The sequence below is a fragment of the Syngnathoides biaculeatus genome, chromosome 9 (assembly GCF_019802595.1).
Source record: "Syngnathoides biaculeatus isolate LvHL_M chromosome 9, ASM1980259v1, whole genome shotgun sequence".
NCBI lineage: Eukaryota > Metazoa > Chordata > Actinopteri > Syngnathiformes > Syngnathidae > Syngnathoides > Syngnathoides biaculeatus.
Window position 1 is genome coordinate 19,400,613 of NC_084648.1, and position 20,662 is coordinate 19,421,274.

The following is a 20,662-nucleotide window of genomic DNA, read 5'->3' on the forward strand; positions in this document are numbered from 1 at the left end:
TGCTGAATGTTTTGTAGTTTTAAGTAAGCAACAAATAATGAAGATATACATTCATTCATTCATACAATACAAGGTTTTGACATCTTGAGTTAAGTTTCTCTGTCAATATACTTTTTGTGAATAAACACTTCGTCTCGTTTTTTGTGTTTTATTTTATTTTTGTTTTTTTGTTCTTAGTGGAAAAAGTTCGAGAACGCCCGCAACAGATTGACGGCAAGACATTAGATTAAAGGTAAGAGTCGATTTTTCTTGCCGTTGATTGGTCACGCCGTAGCTCCATATCCGTTTTTGTCCAATCACTTTATCGGCTTTATTCACGTGTTGCAACCAACCCGGAAAACCATACCACCCGTTGATTTAAGCAGAATTCCTTTCCAGTTAACGAGTTTCTCTTTGGATTTATTATTATTGTTATTTTTTACTATCTGGTGATTTAATTTTTTTAAATTACATCGCATGGCAAGCAGAGCTCCACACGGTCGTCAATGATACGAATTTTAAAGAACGTCAGAAAGCTGTCCACTGCTCCAATGACAGCAAAAGGTAACATTTACAGTTAAATTTTCTCCGAGACAACCATTTCGTTTGTCTAATCTTTGAGAAAATAAAAATAAAAACAAAGACGGGTGTTAAGTGATTGTTGTTGATACAAATACTAAATCCTAGACAAAAGTTCAACACTTTTATCTGATACAAACATTTAACATTGAAATCAAGATATTCAAAAAACACAACATATTGTACGTTTTATGTAGTGTACATTGTAATGTAACGTAATGTCACTCTTGGAAAACAATAATATATATCTATTTTTTTTTTAATTCAGAATTGTCTGTGCCAGTCCCCTGGGGGGAGATCCGAGGCAAAGTTTGGGGTCCTGATCATGGCCGTCCGGTGCTCTGCCTGCATGGCTGGGCTGACAACTGCGGCTCCTTCAACGCTCTCATTCCTCTTCTACCTAAAGGTAAAAGGAAAATATAGTAGCTACATCCATTAAAAAAAAAAAGTTTGCTTTTGTTTTCATATCCATTATAATAACAATCATTTTAGATTAAATCTAACATTCACACATAGCGCAGTTAGTGTGTAGCGCCGGAGAAAAGGAGTCGGAGGCGGAGTGTCGGACACAGAAACAGAACTTGTTTTATTGTTCGACATCACCAAACTACACGCATAACGGCGGGAACTCTGTTAACCTTTTTGCCCCGGAAGCGCAACAACCAAAAACAGTCCGTGCGGAACCCCGCACCCCAACTCGAGGTCCCGCGGGTGAATTATGTAAACACCACACAAGCCCCCCCAGAATTCACCCATAGTCAAAATCCTTGTGCCGTGGAGGGATGATGACCCGACCCCGGCGAGTGTGCACTGTAGGGGCCGATGGGGGCGGGGCCGCACTGTCCATTGAGTCACGGGACAAGGGCTCAGGCGGGGTCAAGGGTACCCCGGCGGGCGCAGGGGCACAGGGCAAAGGGGGACGACCCCGGAGCGGGGGGAGGGCCAACCCCAAAGGCTGGGCAATGTCCAGGTGCGCGGGTTTGATCCTGTCCACGGAAACAGTCTCGGGTCTGCCGCCAATGTCCACGAGCAGGCTCTTATCCCCATGCTCCAGGACCCGAACGGCCCGTCGTATGGGGCGGCGGAGAGGTCCACGGTGGGCGTCATGACGAACAAACACAAAATCCGCAGAGCGCAGGTGACGGGGCAGCCGGGCAGCTGGGGTGCCATGTTGCGACGTGGGAACCGGCGCAAACCTTTTGCGGCCTCCAGCAGGGAGGACCGTTGCCTGGCTGCGGACCAGGGCGCTGTGGCATCCGGGATGAATTCGCCGGGGACCCGCAGTGGCTGGCCGTAGACGAGTTCGGCGGATGAGGACAACAGGTCCTCCTTGGGGGCGCACCTGAGGCCGAGCATGACCCACGGGAGCTTATCCAACCAGTTGCCGTCCGTCAAGCCGGCACGCAGGGCTGCTTTCATGGAGCGGTGGAACCGCTCGCAAAGACCGTTCGCCTGGGGGTGATAGGCGGTAGTGCGGTGCAGCTTGACCCCCAAACTCTCAGCGACTGCGTTCCAGAGTTCAGAGGTAAACTGAGGGCCACGATCTGAAGAAAGGTCGCACGGTGTCCCGAAGCGTGCAACCCACGTGCCGATGAACGCCCGGGCCACGTCTGACGACGTTGTCGAGGAGAGGGGAACGGCTTCGGGCCAGCGGGTCGTCCTGTCCACCATGGTGAGCAAGTAGGTGAATCCGTGCGAGGGAGGAAGTGGACCTACCAAGTCAACGTTGACGTGGTCAAACCTCCTCTCGGGGACGCAAAGGGCTCCAAGGGGGCTTTTGTGTGGCGATGCACCTTAGCCCGCTGACAGGCCACGCACGAGTCGACCCAGGCCTGCACATCTTTCTTGAGACCGCGCCACACGAACTTCTGGGCCACCAGCCTCACGGACGGTTTCCTTCCGGGGTGGGAGAGGTTGTGGACCGCCTCGAAAACAGCTCTTCGCCAGTTTGCAGGGACCAGCGGCCGAGGCTGGTCAGCCGAGAGGTCGCACAGCAACCTGACGCCCGAGTCACCAACCGCGACTTCCTCCAGGCGCAAACCCGTGTCAGAAGTCTTGAGGGCCTGCACCCCGTGGTCCGAGGCCTGGTCTGCGCTCATGCGGGAGTAGTCGAGACCCAGATGCACAGTGCCGACGATCGCCCTGGAGAGGCAGTCCGCGACCACATTGGATTTGCCGGCGATGTGTTGGATGTCCGTAGTGTACTCAGAGATGAACGACAGTTGGCGTTGCTGGCGGGCGGACCACGGCTCGGCCACCTTGGACATGGCGAAAGTGAGGGGTTTATGGTCCACATATGCCGTGAACTCACGGCCTTCCAATAGGGAGCGGAAGTGGCGGATCGCCAGCCAGAGGCCGAGGAGCTCTCTATCGAACGTGCTGTATTTGCGCTCCCTGGGGACCAGCTGACGGCTGAAAAAGGCAAGCGGTTGCCAGGCGCCGCGACCCACTGTTCGAATACGGCTCCAACAGCGTAGTCCGATGCATCGGTAGTGAGAGCGACAGGGGCCCCGTGGGTCGGGTGAGCCAGCATAGCGGCACGACTCAGTGCGGCCTTCGTAGCCTCGAAGGCTTCCATCCTCTCGGCCGTCCATTCAACGTCCCGGGGGGGCCTTGTCTTTAAGAGCCTCATAGAGCGGGCGCATGATGTGGGCCGCCCGGCGGATGAACCGGTGGTAGAAAGTCACCATCCCCAGGAACTCCCGGAGGCCCCGAGCCGAGCGAGGTCGGGGAAAAGCGGAGACGGCCTCCACCTTTGCCGGAAGGGGGGCGGCGCCGTTCTTGTCTATGAGGTGCCCGAGGAACTGGATAGATGGCACCCCGAAAACACACTTTGCCGGGTTGATGATCAGGCCATGCTGCTCAAGTCTTGCGAAGAGGTCGCGAGGTGCATCAGATGTTCATCCTCCGAGGAGCTGGCGACGAGGATGTCATCCAAATAGACGAACACAAATGCAAGTCCCTGAGCACAGAATCCATTAAACGCTGGAAAGATTGTGCCGCGTTTTTAAGACCAAACGGCATCCTCAGAAACTCGAACAGTCCAAACGGAGTGATTACAGCTGTCTTGGGAACGTCTGAGGGGTGCACGGGAACCTGGTGATACCCGCGCACCAGGTCGACCTTGGAGAACAAGATTTTGCCTGCCAGGTGGGCTGAGAAGTCCTGAATGTGTGGAACAGGGTAGCGGTCGGGCGTAGTGGCGTCGTTAAGGCGGCGGTAGTCACACACGGTCGCCACCCACCACTCGGTTTAGGGACGATGTGTAGTGGCGAGGCCCACGGGGCTATCGACGGCGGACGATGCCCAGACGCTCCATGTTGGCAAACTCGGACTTAGCGACTGCTAGCTTCTCGGGATCAAGCCGTCGGGCCCTCGCGTGGATCGGGGGGCCCTTGGTCTCAATGTGGTGCTCGACCCCATGTTTAGTCGTGGCAGAGGAGAAAGTGGGCCGTGTCAAGGCAGGGAACTCACCAAGGAGGAGTTGGTACTTGGTGCCGTCCGATAGTGAACTGGAGAGACCACCATAAGTCGCCTCATTGCGGACGCAGGCGACCGTGGAAAAAGTCAGTGCATCCACCAGACGGCCCCTCTTAACATCCACCAGCAGCCCGTGGGCACAAAAAAAATCAGCGCCGAGGAGAGGGAATGAGACATCCGCAGTGACAAAGTCCCATGTGAAGCGCTGACTCCCGAAACACAAGTCCACAGTCCTCATGCCATAAGAGCGGATAGGGGAGCCATTAGCGGACAGTAGGGGTGGCCCATGAGTCCCGCCAGCGGCGTCCTCCGCAGTGGCCGTCAGGACGCTCCTCTGGGCGCCGGTGTCACAAAGGAATTTGCGCCCGGAAAGGTTGTCCTTGACGAACAGCAGCCGGCTCTTCGCGCCCACGCTCACGGCCGCTGCGAAGCGTGGGCTTTGGCGTTCCCCGACGCGTCGTAGTTGCAAGGGGCGCGCGTCGCGGCCAGCGTCTCAGGGGAGAAGCGCTGGGTTGCCAGGAAGAAACGGTCGGCCTCCTCGGCCAGGGCCCGGGGCTCAGTGATAGTACTGTTCGCGAGCGCCGTCTGAACATGCGGTGGCATTTGCCTGAGAAACAGTTCCATGAAAATGAAATTGGGCTCTTCCGTGCCCAGCAGGTTTAGCATCATTTCCATGAGTTCGGAAGGTTTGCTGTCCCCCAGTCCATTAATAGCCAACAGACGTCGGGCACGTTCCGGCCGGTGAAAGTTCAAAAACCTTGAGAAGGTGAGCCTTGATCCCAGCATACTTATCTCGGGCCGGGGGAGAGGTGATGAAGTTCACTGCTCTGGCCGCCGTTGAGCTCCCGAGTGCTGAGACAACGTGGTAGTAACGCGTGGAATCATCTGAGATCCCGCGGAGGGCGAACTGAGCCTCCGTCTGTGCGAACCCGCTGCCGCGGACGTCTCCCAAAACTCCGGCAATTTGAGGATGGCGGTTGCCATGTTCGTTTCAGTCTCGAAAACGCCGGGACTGACGTCGGGGTCACCAGTGTAGCGCCGGAGAAAAGGAGTCGGAGGCGGAGTGTCGGACACAGAAACAGAACTTGTTTTATTGTTCGACATCACCAAACTACACGCATAACGGCGGGAACTCTGTTAACCTTTTTGCCCCGGAAGCGCAACAACCAAAAACAGTCCGTGCGGAACCCCGCACCCCAACTCGAGGTCCCGCGGGTGAATTATGTAAACACCACAAGTGTTATTTACATGCTCAAAGTTCAGACTGACACAAACGGGATACACAAGGTAAAAACTCATGACAAAATGCAAATGTGCATAAGAAACGGTGAATTAATAACTTACATATTTACTAAAAAGCTTGGTAATAAGAGGCAACTATTACGAGCAGTTCATTAGCACTCCAGAATTCTCGGTCAATGGATAGGTTTCCGATTACGCCATCTTGTGTGTCATGGAGGTCAAAGATCACAGGTGATAGGTGAAGCGTGAAGTTTTTTTCTATCGTTAATTCATCCGATTGGTCAAAGGGTGGTGGTGACGTCAATGGACACCTATCCATTGATTAATAATCTCAGATGAGCTAGAATGCCGAGTGGAATGCTTTCAGACTTGTTCAGTTGAAAATTATTGAACATAATCTCATAATAGCAATTAGCACAAGTATAAAATGAGGTTACAAAAAAGAATATTATTCAGTGTGAATAAGTGTGAATTTTTGACCGCAAAAATAATAATAATAATAATAAACAATAACTAAAATAGCTTGTGTTGGTCCTTCTTCCTGTCAAGAGTGCAGATACGTGGCGGTGGACCTGGCAGGTCACGGACGGTCTTCGCATCGCCCCCCTGGCGTCTTTTACGCCTTCCCTTCGTATGTGGCCGACGTTCAAAGAGTTGTTGACAGTAAGTCGCAATTTGTTCGCACATCGTTGATGGAATTTGATTTGCATCCACTTGCCGTCATCGGACGGAAGCCGATTGGTCCAAGGCGAGGAGAGAGACAAAAGCCTCTTATTGATCGCAATCGCATTGTCCGTCCGTGCTCACAAGCCGCGTTGTTTCCCCCGGGATGTAAAAGCGATCTCGTACGTGGTATTGCGATGAGATGCCGTGGCTGCCTGATGATCTGTGAAATGAACTCCCGCAGCCCTCCGATGGCGCAGATTCTCCATCTTGGGCCACAGTATGGGTGAGCAGAGCCTCGACTTACTCACTCCCATTTGAATATCGCTCCTTGCTAAATGTCGACGTCTCCATCTTTTTGTTTCCCAGGGGGAAATATTGCTGGAATGGTAAGTTGTGCCAGTTATTTCGTTTCACCTCTGTTTTGACACGTTTTGAAATGTTGACCCACCTTCTGTTGGATGCAGTTCAGTGCTCTTTTCCCTGAGATGGTGGAAGCTTGTGTCCTGCTGGACTCTTACGGATTCCTACCCACTGATCCGGTAAACTTAAACAAATGATTTTTCTCTCCCAAAGAAAGCCCACTGCTTTGAAAGTACACTTCTTTGTCATCTCTGTCACGGTCGCTTTTGTTCAATGTTGTCAGTGAAACTTTCAAAGCTTATTGTTACACAGTACCGTCATTTCCGGCCTACAGAGCGCACCTGATTATAAGCCTCACCCAGTACTTTGCTACATACGTGAGCCGCACCTGTGTAAAAGGCGCAGGTACCCACGTTGAAACATGAGATATTTACAAAGAAAGACGGGACACAGAAAGAGTTTTCAAAGTTTTAATAGCTTAGCTTAACGTAGCAACAACACGGTAGCACGAACAGGGCTGGTTTAAAAAAAATAAATAAAAAATACCGGTTAAAAACAAAACTGCTGCGGCAGCTGCACAGCAGCAACACGCTAGCGCGGCGCTAACGGTAGCGTGGCGGTAACAGGGCCGGTTAGAAAAAAAAAAAACATACCAGTAAAAATCACTGAGACACAGCAGTAACACAGCAGCAACACGCGAGCACAGCGCTAACGCTAGCGCAGCGTTAACAGGGCCGGTTAAAAAAACAAACATACTGGTTAAAATCACTGCGACATGGCGGTAACAAAGCAGCAACACACTAGCACAGCGCAGCGCGAACGGGGCATGTTAAAATAAAATTTAAAAAAAACATACCGGTAAAAGTCACTTCCTCGGCACATATATTCCACCGGTGTCACTCTTACCTTTTCCACTCGAGTGCCCCCTTGCGGCCGTTAAAAATTAGCCACATCACCGCATAAAAAAGTTGAGAAAAAAAGGCTAATAGGCTAAGGCTAATTAGCACGGCTAATAGGCCGGAAATTACGGTAGATTCAAGGAAAAATGCAATTCATTTGCAATCTTTTGTCAAATATGTTTATGGTTGTTCAGCACGTTCAAGTGTATTTTTTTTAACTGGCTTTGATTGTTGGTTAACACTTGTTAAATATTTACTGCATTTAGCAATGTACTGGAAAAACTCATTGACATGACATTTAATGTTAGTGGATTTTGAATCTTTGAACGAATAGCGTCATTTACGGCCTACAAGCCACGACTTCATTCACACGCTTTCAACCCGGCGGTTTATGCGGTGATGCGGCTAATTTGTGCATATTTTTCTAATGGCCGCAAGGGGGCTCTTTAGCGGAAAAGGTAAGAGGGAGACCGGTGGAATATATGTGCCGAGGAAGTGACTTTTGCCGGTATGTTTTTATTTTCGTTTATTTCTTTTTTTGTTTTGTTTTGCTTTCCGGCTCTGTAAGCACTTTGCTAGCATGTTGCCGCTGTGTCACTGGCGTGTCTCAGTGATATTTACCGGTAAGTTTTATTTTAACCGGCCCTGTTAGCGCTAGCGTTAAACCCTTTCTGTGTACCGTCTTTCTTTGTAAATATCTCGCGTTTCAATGTGGGCACTTGCGACTGTTACGCGGGTGCGGCTTTTGTGTGTACCAAATGGTATTTCCTTTACAAATGTACTCGGTGAGGCTTGTAACCAGGTGCGCTCTGTCGGCCGGGAATTAAGGTTCCCACTGAGACTCCACCCAAATTATGGCTAGGTTTCCGACGACGCCATCTTTTGTGTCATGGAGATCAGAGAACGCAGGTGATAGTTGAAGCGTGACGTTTTTTTCTGTCGTTAATTAATCCGATCGGTCGGAGGGACCGTGGCGACGCCATTTTGGAGACCTATCCATTGACACACGTTTGCCAACTCTTCAACTGTCACTGAGCATTATTTTGAAGTTGGCATGGCTGTGTTTCCTATTTAGGAAGTCAGGACTCCTCCAAAATAATTTATGAGAAGCTGTACAGTACTTGAGGGAAAAACTGCAGTTGTTTCAGAAATGCGTACAATCTCTGAGGTGTTACTCTGCCAGATAAGTGGGGACTGTCTAGTGAGCGTATCGGGTTCAAAAGTATTTTGGGATAGACGGCAAAAGATTGGAACGATCTGTACGTTAGCTTGACGTAGTTGATTGATTAGATGTAGATTTAGCACGAAGGAATTTTTCAGGTGAGGTTAGAGAGGTGTAATGCGCTTGCAAAAAAACCAAAAAACCTTGCCGTCGTCTCGCTCACCGTCGGGGTTTTGTTTCCAGAAACAATTGTCCAAAATAATGCGGCGGGGCATGGATGACATGCTCCAGTTTGAAAAGAAGCCTGAAAAGAGTGAGCGAGTTTACACCTACGAGAAAGCTCTTGAGAGGTATGACACAGACCTGTTATTTATTTATTTTTTAATTGTCTGGTTGTTTTTAGCATCTGTCTATTGATTTTTTTTTTTTTTTTTTTGGGTCTCAGGTTGTTGGCAGCAAATCCTTCTCTGTCCGAGACCTCGGCGTGCCACCTTTTAGAACGCGGTCTGCTTCAAGTGGAAGGAGGTCCGTTTTAGCGTCGTAGTTCTCACGCTCCTCACTCTGAACAATCCAGTTTTTTTCCCTGCTAATTCACTGATCTTCTCATGCAGGGGTGGTCTTCTCACGCGACTTCCGGATTAATCTGGTAGGTGCGCGTTTTACGTCTTTGTTTCTAAGATGGCGGCGTATTCACTGCGCTGTCTTTTTTTTTTTTCCCCCTTTTCTTTTGCACAAAGAAAAACGTCGCTCGTATCACCTTGGAGCAGAGTCTGGAGCTGCTCTCCAGGATTGAAGCCGCCGTTCTGGTGGTTCTGTAAGTTATTCATTCATCAGCTACGGTGAAGAATATAAGTATTTCAACCCCCTGCTATATTGCAGGTTCTCCCACTTCGAAATCACGAAGGGGTCTGAAATTTTCATGGTAGGTGCATGTCCACTGTGAGAGAGATGATCTAAAAAGAAAAATCCAGAAATCACAATGTATGATTTTTTTTTTTTAAATGATTTATGTGTGTGATACAGCTGCAAATAAGTATTTGAACACGTGTCTATCAGCTACAATTCTGACCCTCAAAGACCTGTTAGTCCGCCTTTAAAAGTCCACCTCCGCCCCGTGTATTATCCTGAATCAGATGCACTTCTGTGAGGTCGTTAGCTGCATAAGGACACCTGCCCATCCCATACAATCAGTAAGACTCGCAACTTATAACATGGCCAAGACCAAAGAGCTGTCCAAAGACACCAGAGACAAAAAAAAATTGTACAACTCCACACGGCTGGAAATGGCTACGGAGAAATTGCCAAGTGAGAGAAGGTCCACTGTTGGAGCAATCGTTAGAAAATGGAAGAAGCTAAACACGACGGTCATTCTCAATCGGAGTCGAGCCCCGTGCAAGACGTCACCTCGCGGGGTCTCAATGATCCTTAGAAAGGGGAGGAATTAACCCCTGGACTACACGGCAGGACTTGGTCAATGACCTGAAAAAGAGCTGGGACCACCGTGACTGTTGGTAATACACGAAGACGTCACGGTTTGAAATCACGCATGGCACGGAAGGTTCCCCTGCTTAAACCAGAACACGTCAAGGCCCGTCTTCAGTTTGCCACAATGACCGTTTGGACTCATGGGAGAAGGTTTTGTGGTCAGATGAGACCAAAATGGAACTATTTGGTCATAATTCCACCAACCGTGTCTCGAAGAAGTCAAACTAGTTCCATCCCAAGAACACCATCCCTACTGCGAAGCACGACGGTGGTAGCATCATGCTTTGGGGGACAGGACGACTGCACTGTAGTAAGGAGAGGATGACCGCGGTCTTGTATTGTGAGATTTTTGGGGAAGAACCTCTTCCCCTCAGTCAGGGCATTGAAAATGGGTCGTGGCTGGGTCTGTTAACACGACAATGACCCGAAGCACACGGCCAGGAAAACCAAGGAATGGCATATCAAGGTTCTGGCGTGGCCTAGCCAGTCTCCAGACCTAAACCCGATAGAAAATCTTTGGACGGAGCTGAAACTCAGCCAAGAAACCTGTCTGATCTAGAGAAGATCTGTGTGGCGGAGTGGGCCAAAATCCCTCCTGCAGTGTGAGCAAACCTGGTGAACAACCACAGGAAACCTTTGACCTCTGTAATTTTAAACAAAGGCTACTGTACCAAATATTAACATTGGTTTTCTCAGGTGTTCAAATACTTATTTGCAGCTGTATCACACAAATAAATCGTTAAACAAAATCATACATTGCGATTTCTGGATTTTTCGTTTTAGATGATCTCTCTCACGCTGGACGCCTCCACGATTTATAAGAACTTGCAATATAGCAGGGTGTTCAAATACTTATTTTCTTCACTGTACGTACAATAAGGAATGCACTCTATTGGAACGTTGGAATTCCACATCCCACCGTTTTTTTTTTTTCAGTGCCGATGAAGGCTTCGAGAAAATGTTTGCAGAACCGGACCAAAAGAAATTTACATCTGAGCTTCTGCAGGGCTACAGACGCAAAAATGTGAGTGTTCATGGAGGACACGTGTCCTTGTAGAGTCCATTTTGTTTTATAATTGGAGCGCCCGAGTATGTAATTATGCGGGCTAAATGAGCCAGTCGGACCAATAAATAGAAAATGATTAAAAAAAAAAAAAAAAAAAAAGCCGAGTGGTGGAGAGAGCGGACCGAACAACTGTCCGTCTAAATGACCGACAGTCAGACGGGAATAGAGAGAGAGACAGAAAACGATAGAAACAGCAACAAATCAGCACTAACGCAGAAAAACGGAGCCGAGAGACGGGCAGCTGCAGAGACGCTGAAGCGGCGTGCTGAATGTTTCATAGAGCGACCTACATAATCGAATCCGGTCAAGTTCTGCTAATGAGGAGCAGCTCGGCGAAATGGGCTTCAGGGTGGAGTCCCGTCGGCGGCGGTGGGGGGTGGGGGGGCACTCGGGGGTGCAGCGTGATATTTCCCTTCACCCGTCTCTCGGTTCCTCTCCCTCAGCACTCGGTGGTGAAGGTACCCGGCGGCCATCACGTCCACTTAACCAACCCCGAGTCGGTCGCGCCGCCGGTGTCCGAATTCCTCCGCGCCAAAGTCTTGTCGTCGACCGTCAAAGCCGACGGACTCGCCACTAAGCTGTAGGAAGGACGCGTCGTACAATTCTGCTTTCGATGTAATTACTGGTGTAATAAAGCTGAATGTGTTGCTAAATGTGGCTTTTTTTTTTTCCCCTTCTTCTTTTTAATGAACAATTTAGGTAAAATTCCGTCTCCTGTTCCTGATGAACACGGGTTCTTATTTCAGGCCCCGCAGACGTGCTTTTTTTTTTTTTTTCCAACAGTCAATCCGGAAGCAGCCTCCTCGCATCTCTACTGATGTTTGTTTTTCTTTTCGGCTCCTGAATTCTTGATTTCTGAGCGGAGAGGCGCTACCCGGTGCCGTTGAGCAAGCCTTTAAATCACCGACTTTGAAGTCTCCTACCATTAATTTTTCAGAGGTTGCATGAATAAATCAAAAGGCAACGAGCGGAGCAAAGCAGCACCGCGGCGGCTGAGGGGCTGCATATTAGTTAGGTGGTCCGGCTGCTCTGGTCTGTGGAGGATTTCGGGTTTGCATCGCAAGTGTTTTGCATCCTCGGATTCCGCTTCGCAGACTTTACGAGCTTTCGGAGCTGCTGTTGAATTCAATCTTGTCGCGTTTGAAGGGTTTTTATTGGCTTTCGGCTTGCTATAATTGAAATATCTTCAGCGTGCGTTTTTAGAATGCTTGTTTGAATCTGACATCAGGCCAGCAGTCGGCAAGCACTTTAATTCTTGGAATGTTTGGTGAAGCGTAAAAACAACAACAACAACAACAACAAAAAGCATTTTTGAGGAAACGTAGGAGTGAAGGGCTCCATTAGATCCAGCAGATGGCGCTGTGCTTGAAAAAGAAACAAGTGACGCAATGGACCTTTCCGACCTGTCAATCACTCGTACGATAATAGCCAATCAGATAGCCGCATTGTCTTAGCCCCTGGCTTGACACGCCCCTGCCGCCATGTTGCCCCACAAGCAATGCTGCTTGTCAGTAGCGGGCGCTTGGAAAAGTTCATGCTATAAAGAAAATGGTCCTCAGATGCGCTTTTGGATCGTGCAACTCTGATGAAAGATATCCCGCTTGATTGATTCATTTTGCAAAGCCAAAAACACAGTTGACGAAGTGGCTACGAAGGATTAAGGCTCGCGGAAGAGCGCGCGTACAACTAAATGTGGAGAATATCAACAAACACAAGGCTGTATGTTCCAAGGTAAGTGAGGGAGAAGTATCTTCTCTGAGTTTATACATTGCAGGAGAACAACTTTCACTTTGTTAGTATATCAATGACCTCCTGAGTGTGTCATGTTTTATGCCGAAGAGTCGGGTTAGCGATAGGTAAAAATGTCGTGCAAGAGAAATGTCTATTTGCCTATTTGTATCACGTCAGACTTTTAAGACAGATTACGAGCCAAGTCAAATGAATACACCCACTCACTTAAAAAGACTGCAATGATATTACTACTCGTGATTTTTCCAAGTAAAAAGTACTCATCCTGCTGTACACGCGCAGTACCATTCCACTATTTGATCCTGTTGGATTTCAGTATGAAGTTTGTGAGGCGTCAAACTTTTTTTGCATCGATCGGCAACGTTTCGCTGACATTGCGTCCCACACTGTCCAAAATCTCAAATCCGTGTACATATCCTCGCGTGAAATAGTTGAGACCTCTCTGTAGAACTCTCTCGGCCAAGTTTGATACATTTGGCAAAAAAAAAAAACCCATATCGCAATATTTTCTAGAATACGCGATAGAGAATCCACTTCAAACATGTTCTGTTCAATCGCCATTTTGGAAGCTTGTGGGACATGGCTAAGGAGGCGGAGCTTAAGATCACACGTCGGAAAGGTCCATTTTGTCGTGGTCCTTCTTGTGTACTTTTTGGACTTCTCTCGTGTTCTTTATATTTGTACGTCTAAGCGTGTCCATGCCGACTCTGCTCGAAGTTGCCCAGGAAGGAGACCGTTTTTGATGCTGAACTGCGGGTTTCTACGTCTTCCACGTTCTAAAAACATGCTCGTAAGGTCCGTTGAAGACTCCAAATTGAATAGCGGCGTGAGAGTCCCGATGATGTCGAGCGGTGCGGTGGGCGCTCGATTGGGTTTAGGTCGCAAAGGATCGTACCCTGCGTAGTCCGCCTTGCGACAAGTCTTCATCCGCAGATAAAGTAACCGTAAGACGAGATATGCATGTATGATTCACGTTGCTGCACTAAAATATATATCATCACTTGCAAAGTTTTCTCATGGAGCAGGTTGACCGCGAGGACTCTGTCGATCCGTAATCCGTTGGAATGAACAAAAGCAGCCGCGGGACTTAGAGGTCGCCTGTCGCGCTTTGTCTGGCAATCGATTTGTTTCCAAGATGATTTCCCACAGCGGGTCCCCGGCGGAGACGAGACTCCGTCGCGCCTCACGGCCCGGCTGAGTCAAACGGCGCGCTGATGACATAGAAAGCCAGGCCGAGTCTTGCTGACGCCGCTTTTTCGCGGCCTGCTCGGCTGTCGGGGGAACCCGAAGTTCTCGTGGCCACCGGGGATGTCTTGACAGCGCCAATCAATTAGAAAACAAAGCACGATGAACGACTCCGCTCCTAATTGCATCATTTCGCTCGTTAATCACGACAAAGTGCAAAAAACTCATTTTTTAAAACGTGACTCTCAGCCGCGTGCTTCAGGTAAGAAAGATCCAGTAAATGTCAGGGACCGGATCCTGCTGATTGTGGTTCTCAACCGCTCTGAACTTTGCTTTTTATTCCGCTCAATTCACTTGAATTGATTGGCTGAGGCATCATTTAGTTCATTCTCTGATCATTTTCAAAATCTTTGTGATTATCTTACATATGAATACTTTTTTATCTTCTTCAAAATTGGAGAAAGAACACGACTGGCAACCCGGGATGCTTAAAACGGATCACACTTTTAAGTCTGTATGTACGCTAAACCGGTTTTCCGATTTTATCTTATTTGAGTAAAAGAAGGTTTTGAATTATTTCAAATGATATGATCAATAGGGCAGCACGGTGGAGCAGCTGGAAAAGGATTGGCCTCACAGTTCTGAGGTCCAGGGTTTCGATCCCGGGTCGAACAGTGTGGACTTTGCACGCTCTCCCCGTGGCTGCGTGGGGTTTTTCTCCGGGCACTCCAGTTTCGTCCCACATTCGAAAAACATGCAACAGTAGTTGGGCGCTGTAAATTGCCCGTAGGTGTGATTGTGAGTGCGGCTGTTTGTCTCCATGTGCCCTGCGATTGGATGGCGACCAGTTCAGGGTGTAACTCGCCTCCTGCCCGTTGTCAACTGGGATAGGCTTCAGCACTCCCCTTGTGAGGATAAGCAGCTAAGAAGATGGATGGATGGATTAATTGGACATTCTAAATTGCCCCGTAGGTGTGATTGTGAGTGCGGCTGTTTGTCCCCATGTGCCCTGCGATTGGATGGCGACCAGTTCAGGGTGTACCCCGCCTCCTGCCCGTTGACAGCTGAGATAGGCTCCGGCACTCCCCGCGACCCTCGTGAGGATAAGTGGCAAAGAAAATGGATGATCAATAAAAATGTCAACTAGTTTCTGTCGTTTTTAAGCCTCATCTTTTTCTATTCCCTCAGAGGCACTCGCTTTTTTGAGGATTTTATTTTAGTGAGTGAACTAAAAAAGAGCTCAGCAACCAATTGGGCATCGTGATTGCCTCACTGTTCTTAAGATCTGGGTTTGATTCCTCTCTCCCGGCTTCCTGTATGGAGTTTCCTTGGTCTTTCCTCTGTGTGACTTTATTTGTTTGTTTGTTTGTTTGTAGATATATACGGTTGTTGTTGTTGTTGTCGTTGGTTTTTTTTTTTACATCGTAAAAGATAGACTCTGGAGAAACACTTGCATTTTATGACACTATCAATACATCCATATGCCGGATGCGTAATTTGTGTATGCTGTGACCTTGCTGTAAAAAAAAAAAAAACGAGTATTTGCATTTGAAAAGCGTGTCCCTTCTGCAATGCGCAGCGAAATAAAATAAAATTTAAGAGATTTTTTTGTTTTTTATGTGGGCCACTTTGGTCCAAATTGCAGGGTGCTCAAGTCGTAAAAAAAAAAAAAAATGAAACTAAGAGCAGACACGCCGATGCGCCGTCATTCCGCCCGGGCGGCGTCTTTTTACGTTGACGAGTTGAACGCGGCTCCTGACGGAGGCCCTCGTAACAGGTGAAATGTGTTGAATTTGTTTTTCTCTCCTCTGGTCCCCTCTCGCAGGAAGTCATCTGACTTGGCTGCGGCCCCGTGCGCCAGCTGCGTTTCCCTTTTGCCAGGATTTTGTCTTCGCCTCCCTCCTCGGAGACCGCCGCCTGCTTTTCTGTGAGTCGCCGTTCATCCTCCCTTTTCGAAATGAAGCGTAACAAACACTTCGGAGGTTGGAGACTGCGTCGATCTCACCCGCACTTCGTCAGTCACGCCAGCTGATGCAATCTAAGCGTTAAACGTCGCGTCCAGTTAAAAAATAATAATAATAATAATAATATATGAGCAGAAACAATTAAGACATCAAATGACCTCCTCGATTCCCGCAGGCCTTTGTGAGCACAGCGCCGAGGTTCTGCTCCTCTTTTCTATCCCAAAGATGTGCTGCCGTTGCCAGAAATTGGTTGGAAGATTATGTCCAATTTTCAATTGACTGTCCGGTGTCATCTTTTCCAACTGCGTAAAACGCTGCAGTGCTCAAAAGTTTTTCCCAGTCTTTCTTTTCTTTGGTCTCAAGACAACATGACGTCAGCGATGGGGGAGTCGAGCCGCGTCCGTGAAGCGTTATTCGTGGTTGCGCCTCACAGTCGAGTGATCCTGGGGTTGAATCCTGAGTACAAGCTGTCCTTTGTGGCGTTTCAAAAGCACACGTATTTGGTCGTTGGAAGGCTCTAAACGAGCTCTAATATGTCACAATCCAAGCCGCTTATCCTCACAAGGGTTGCGGGAAAGCTGGAGCTTGTCCTAGCTAACTTGTGGCGAAAAACGGACAACACTCTGAATCGGTCGCCAGTCAGTCAGTCAGTCACAGGGCGGATACAGACACCATCACTGAGCGGGAATCGACCCCACGCTGCCCACACCTAAGGCAGGCGTGTGTTCCACTACACCATCAGTGATAAGTTAATCAGTAACTGCTGCCGGGCGGAACGGTGGAGCAGCCGGTAAAGCGTTGGCCTCACAGTTCTGAGGTCCCGGGTTTGATCCCGGACCCATCTGCGTGGAGTTTGCATGTTCTCCCCCGTGCCTGCGTAGGTTTTCTGCGGGTGGCCGCTCCGGTTTCCTCCCACATCCCAAAAAACATGCAACATCAATCGGACACTCTAAATTGCCCGTAGGTGTGATTGTGGCTGTTTGTCTCGATGTGCCCTGCGATTGGCTGGCGACCAGTTCAGGGTGTACCCCGCCTCCTGCCCGTTGACAGCTGGGAAAGGCTCCAGCACTCCCTGCGACCCTTGTGAGGATACGCGCCAAATAAAATGGATGGGTGGATATATAACATAATCACAAACATTTTGAAGATGATCAGAGAATGTACTAAATGATTACAAATTTGACCAAAATTTACTCGAATGATCTTAGAACATACAGCTTTTAAATTTTTCACCCTCGTGAGGATAAGCGGCAAAGAAAACGGATGAATGGAATAGCCGCTGCTTCTCACACGCTCCAAAATGTAAAATCTAAGACAGGAATTTCGTAGATTTAGGGTGTTGGAGTCGACCCTCAAAACGACCATTTCAAGTTTGATGACTAATCTTCACGGTGCTAAATCACGCGACGTTTACATTGGTAAAAATCTGTAAAACCGCCGTCGCCCCGCTTCAAAGTAGTGAACACATGCTTATTATTTATTACTTATTATTATTGATTGGACGCTTATTTTTACCTCTCATGCGCCAATTTAGTGAAGAACGATACCAGGGCAGTATGATTATGGATGATGAAAGATGGATGCCCTTTCCTCAATTGTTCACTGCGTCTTAAATTGTCACCGCCATCGTCGTCAATTTGTAAACACCCACAGGAAAGCCACATGATACCTTTGCGACGACTCGGCTCAACAGGCGCGGCATCTGTAAAGCTGGCGTTTCGCAAATGGACTTCAGCTTTAAAAACAAAAATCAACAGTTATTTGAATGAGTGATTGGGGGGAGAAAAAAAACAATATCGTGTGATGATTATGAAGGAAGCAAACCTTGAAAAGTGTCACATCATCATTTCCCGCTTATGACCTTCGCGTCTGCTTTTTATGAAATCTCCTCCTTGGGCTAAAAATAGCCACTAAACTTCTTTGTGCTGAGCTTTTGTCTTTTACTCGCGAGCAATAATAATAAATCAGCTTTTGCTCTCAGGCGTCATCGCGGCCGTCTTAAGTCGGAGTGGATGCGACGCACCCCCACCCGTCCCCCCCAATACTCCCCATCCTCCCCCCCCCCCCCGTCCCCCGTCCCCCGCCCCCGTGTCACCCGAAGTGTGCGACGGCCCCGGGTGTTAAATTGAGTGGAATTGATTTTACGCAGCAAGCCGAAGACATCTGAAGGGCTCGCACCCGCACCAGCACTCGCGCGCGCGTGCACCAAAAAGAGGATAGTTATATAAGTTTCCCTCCCACTCCCTCCTGCTCCGCGAGCGGGGTCGTTGTCATGGCAACCGCACCCCTCCTTCCAACGTCAGAGGCGCCAGCTCGGAGGATGAAGCCGCGCGCAGCATCCGTCTCGCCTCTCGTGCCTGTCGTGCCTCTCGGAGAGCACCTGTCACCTTTTCTCGACTTTCTTTCCGTCCGCATGACGCCGAGAGCCGCGGCGTGACGTTTTTGCCCCCCCGGATCGGATCGACGAGCGGACTCCGCCGGGGACTCGCGCACCTTCACGCGCCGGTCCAGCTGCGTGCACAGGTGAGCGCTTGCGTGTTCCGTCGCTATTGTTCCAAGTGTGTCTGGCAAGAGCGTGCGAGCGATTTGGGGGGGCCGGATGGGGGGGGGGGGGGTGGGCGCGCATCGCGTACGAGGACGTGCGCGTTACACGTCTCCTTCCCGCGTAGGTGAGATTATTGGGAAATACGCATCACCCAGTGGAACCTCCAAAGTCGAAATCAATTTCTTCCTTGCCGCTGGTCGACTTCCAAGTTGCGTTCGTTCTAAAATCATTTTGAACTGAATTAATTCCGTCCGTTTATGTTTTTATCGCTGCATTTATGGACGATTCAGCCTTCAATTAACCTAACGTGCATGATTTTGGAATGTGGGAGAACGTTCCAACCCCACGGGAGGATTTGAACCCTGAGCCTTAGATCTGTGAGGCATGAACCGCTTGCCCACTGCGCTGTGACTTCATTACATAGTCAAATAAAACCCCAAAAAAGTAAAAGCACTCAGCCTCGGCAGTCTCAACCTCAAGATGTTGGTGAGAGAGCAAAGCAACTGCAGCATGGATTTTTTTTTTTTCCAAGCTGATGTAATCAATATTTCAATTAATTTGATTCAGCGTTTTCCCGGAGATAGAGACCGAGCTCTGCTCAAACAATTGAAAATATGCAAGTAACTTTAAACTTAAAAGGTTTATAATTGCATACAGATGGCAGAAAAGTGTTATTTTTGCGCGTTTTTGAAACTCACGAATACACTTCAACAAAGTTCCTCGCCACCGATATGCCGCAGCATGCTGACAATGCTCTACTTTGTATTGGTGACTCTCCTCAATTCACCTCAACTTTGCTCCTTGCCGCCAAGATGCAACACGATGGTGACAAAGCACTACTTTTGGCAAAATGAAGCTCCTCAATTCACTTCAGACATAGTTCCTTGGTACCGAGATGCTCAAAGATTGCGCCAAACAATTTTATTTCTATGGCTCAAACACAAAAACGGTGACTGTTTGGGTTTTTCTGTGATATGTCGCGAAAAGGACTTGGTTAATTTATGAACGCCGATCTTAGAATACGCCAACGTTCACTCGATGCGTCAATTCCACACAAGTGTAAAAAGGCAAAATACAACAAAAGTACAACGGTGCCTTGAGGTACGGGTGACCCGACTTAAGTTTCTTGAAATACAAGTTATCATCCGGCAAAATTGCAAGATGAGCTTCTTACACCCCTCCCTTGAAAATAAGTCGCAATTTGGCAAACGGTGAAAAATACATCAAAGAAAAACAATTTCCAGTTTGAGATCACTGTCAAACCAAACATGAAATAAAGACAATTACATGCTGTGTAGTGAAAACAACTAAATGACTTTTCCCTTAGAATGCCACCACTAGCTTAATGCTAATAAATAATGAAAAACGCCATTGACATGCTGGCGATTAGCACAGATTAGTCACAGTGTTGTTACCCAGTTCAAGCAACGTATATTAGCACAAAAACAGTGGAGCACCACATGTAGACAGACAATATCACCACGTTGAATATTTGTGATCCCCTGCAAGTCACTGAGAATAATCTGTATGACTGCATCACACCGCCCCCTGGTGGCCAAGGCAGACACACCCAAAGGAGCAGTACAATGAATAGAATTGAAGCATTAAATCATGACGCACGAGCATACATATACATACATTTGCATTGTTATACGTCTGTTTTTGTGAATGGCCGTAGTTGCCGGAGTGCTATTTTTCTCATTGAAATCAGATTTTGAAAGAAGTCTTCTGTCAAACATGTCATAAAAGTTGCGGAACGAGCAGCGTCGTGCCCGCGTGCCGCCCGGCGACTCGCAGCGACGTAAACCCGTTCTTCGTCTCTTCCTCTCTCCTACCACGCAGCCCGCCGGGCCCCCCCCCCCCTTCCCCCAGTGATGGCGTGGCTGTTCCTGGACTGGTTCGTGCCGCTCTACCTGCTGGTTTCCGTCCTGGTGCTGGCGGGCTTCGGGGCGTGCTTGTACTTCCTGGAGCCCGGCCTGCACGACGCGCACTCGTGGAGCAACAAAAGCGGCGGCCGCCATCATCGCCCCCTGGTGGCCAGCGTGAACTGCAGAGATGATGACGATGACATAGACGCTCTCATATGATCCCGCGGGGGGGTGGGGGGGGGCGGGTCATCTGTCCATCACAGTAACTTTTCCCTGATCCCGAGCATATTATTATTATTATTATTATTTTCCCCCAGGAGGAATCGAGCAAAAATGAACCAGATGGACTCAAAGTGATTTTTGTGGGGCTTGACGGCCTTCGGAGGGGGGGGCTCGATGCCATCTTTCATGCCATTCTCCACCCGTGCCAATC

General features: G+C 48.7%; 1 protein-coding gene across 2 annotated transcripts; it reads left to right on the plus strand.

The window, feature by feature from the left end:
• The first annotated feature begins 304 nt into the window (after nt 1–304).
• On the plus strand, nt 305–15,829 carry serhl (serine hydrolase like). 2 transcript variants are annotated; one of them, XM_061829779.1, is made up of 12 exons: nt 305–543; nt 827–964; nt 5,830–5,943; nt 6,188–6,229; nt 6,313–6,332; nt 6,411–6,485; nt 8,611–8,717; nt 8,813–8,892; nt 8,979–9,013; nt 9,105–9,181; nt 10,789–10,876; nt 15,678–15,829. In XM_061829779.1, the coding sequence occupies exons 1-12, from the start codon at nt 486–488 to the stop codon at nt 15,687–15,689; spliced, it is 846 nt and encodes a 281-aa protein (XP_061685763.1). In that variant the 5' UTR covers nt 305–485; the 3' UTR covers nt 15,690–15,829. The 2 variants fall into 2 exon arrangements, with proteins under 2 accessions (XP_061685763.1, XP_061685762.1); XM_061829778.1 differs by lacking the exon at nt 15,678–15,829 and adding an exon at nt 11,362–11,563.
• Nucleotides 15,830–20,662: the final 4,833 nt, after the last annotated feature.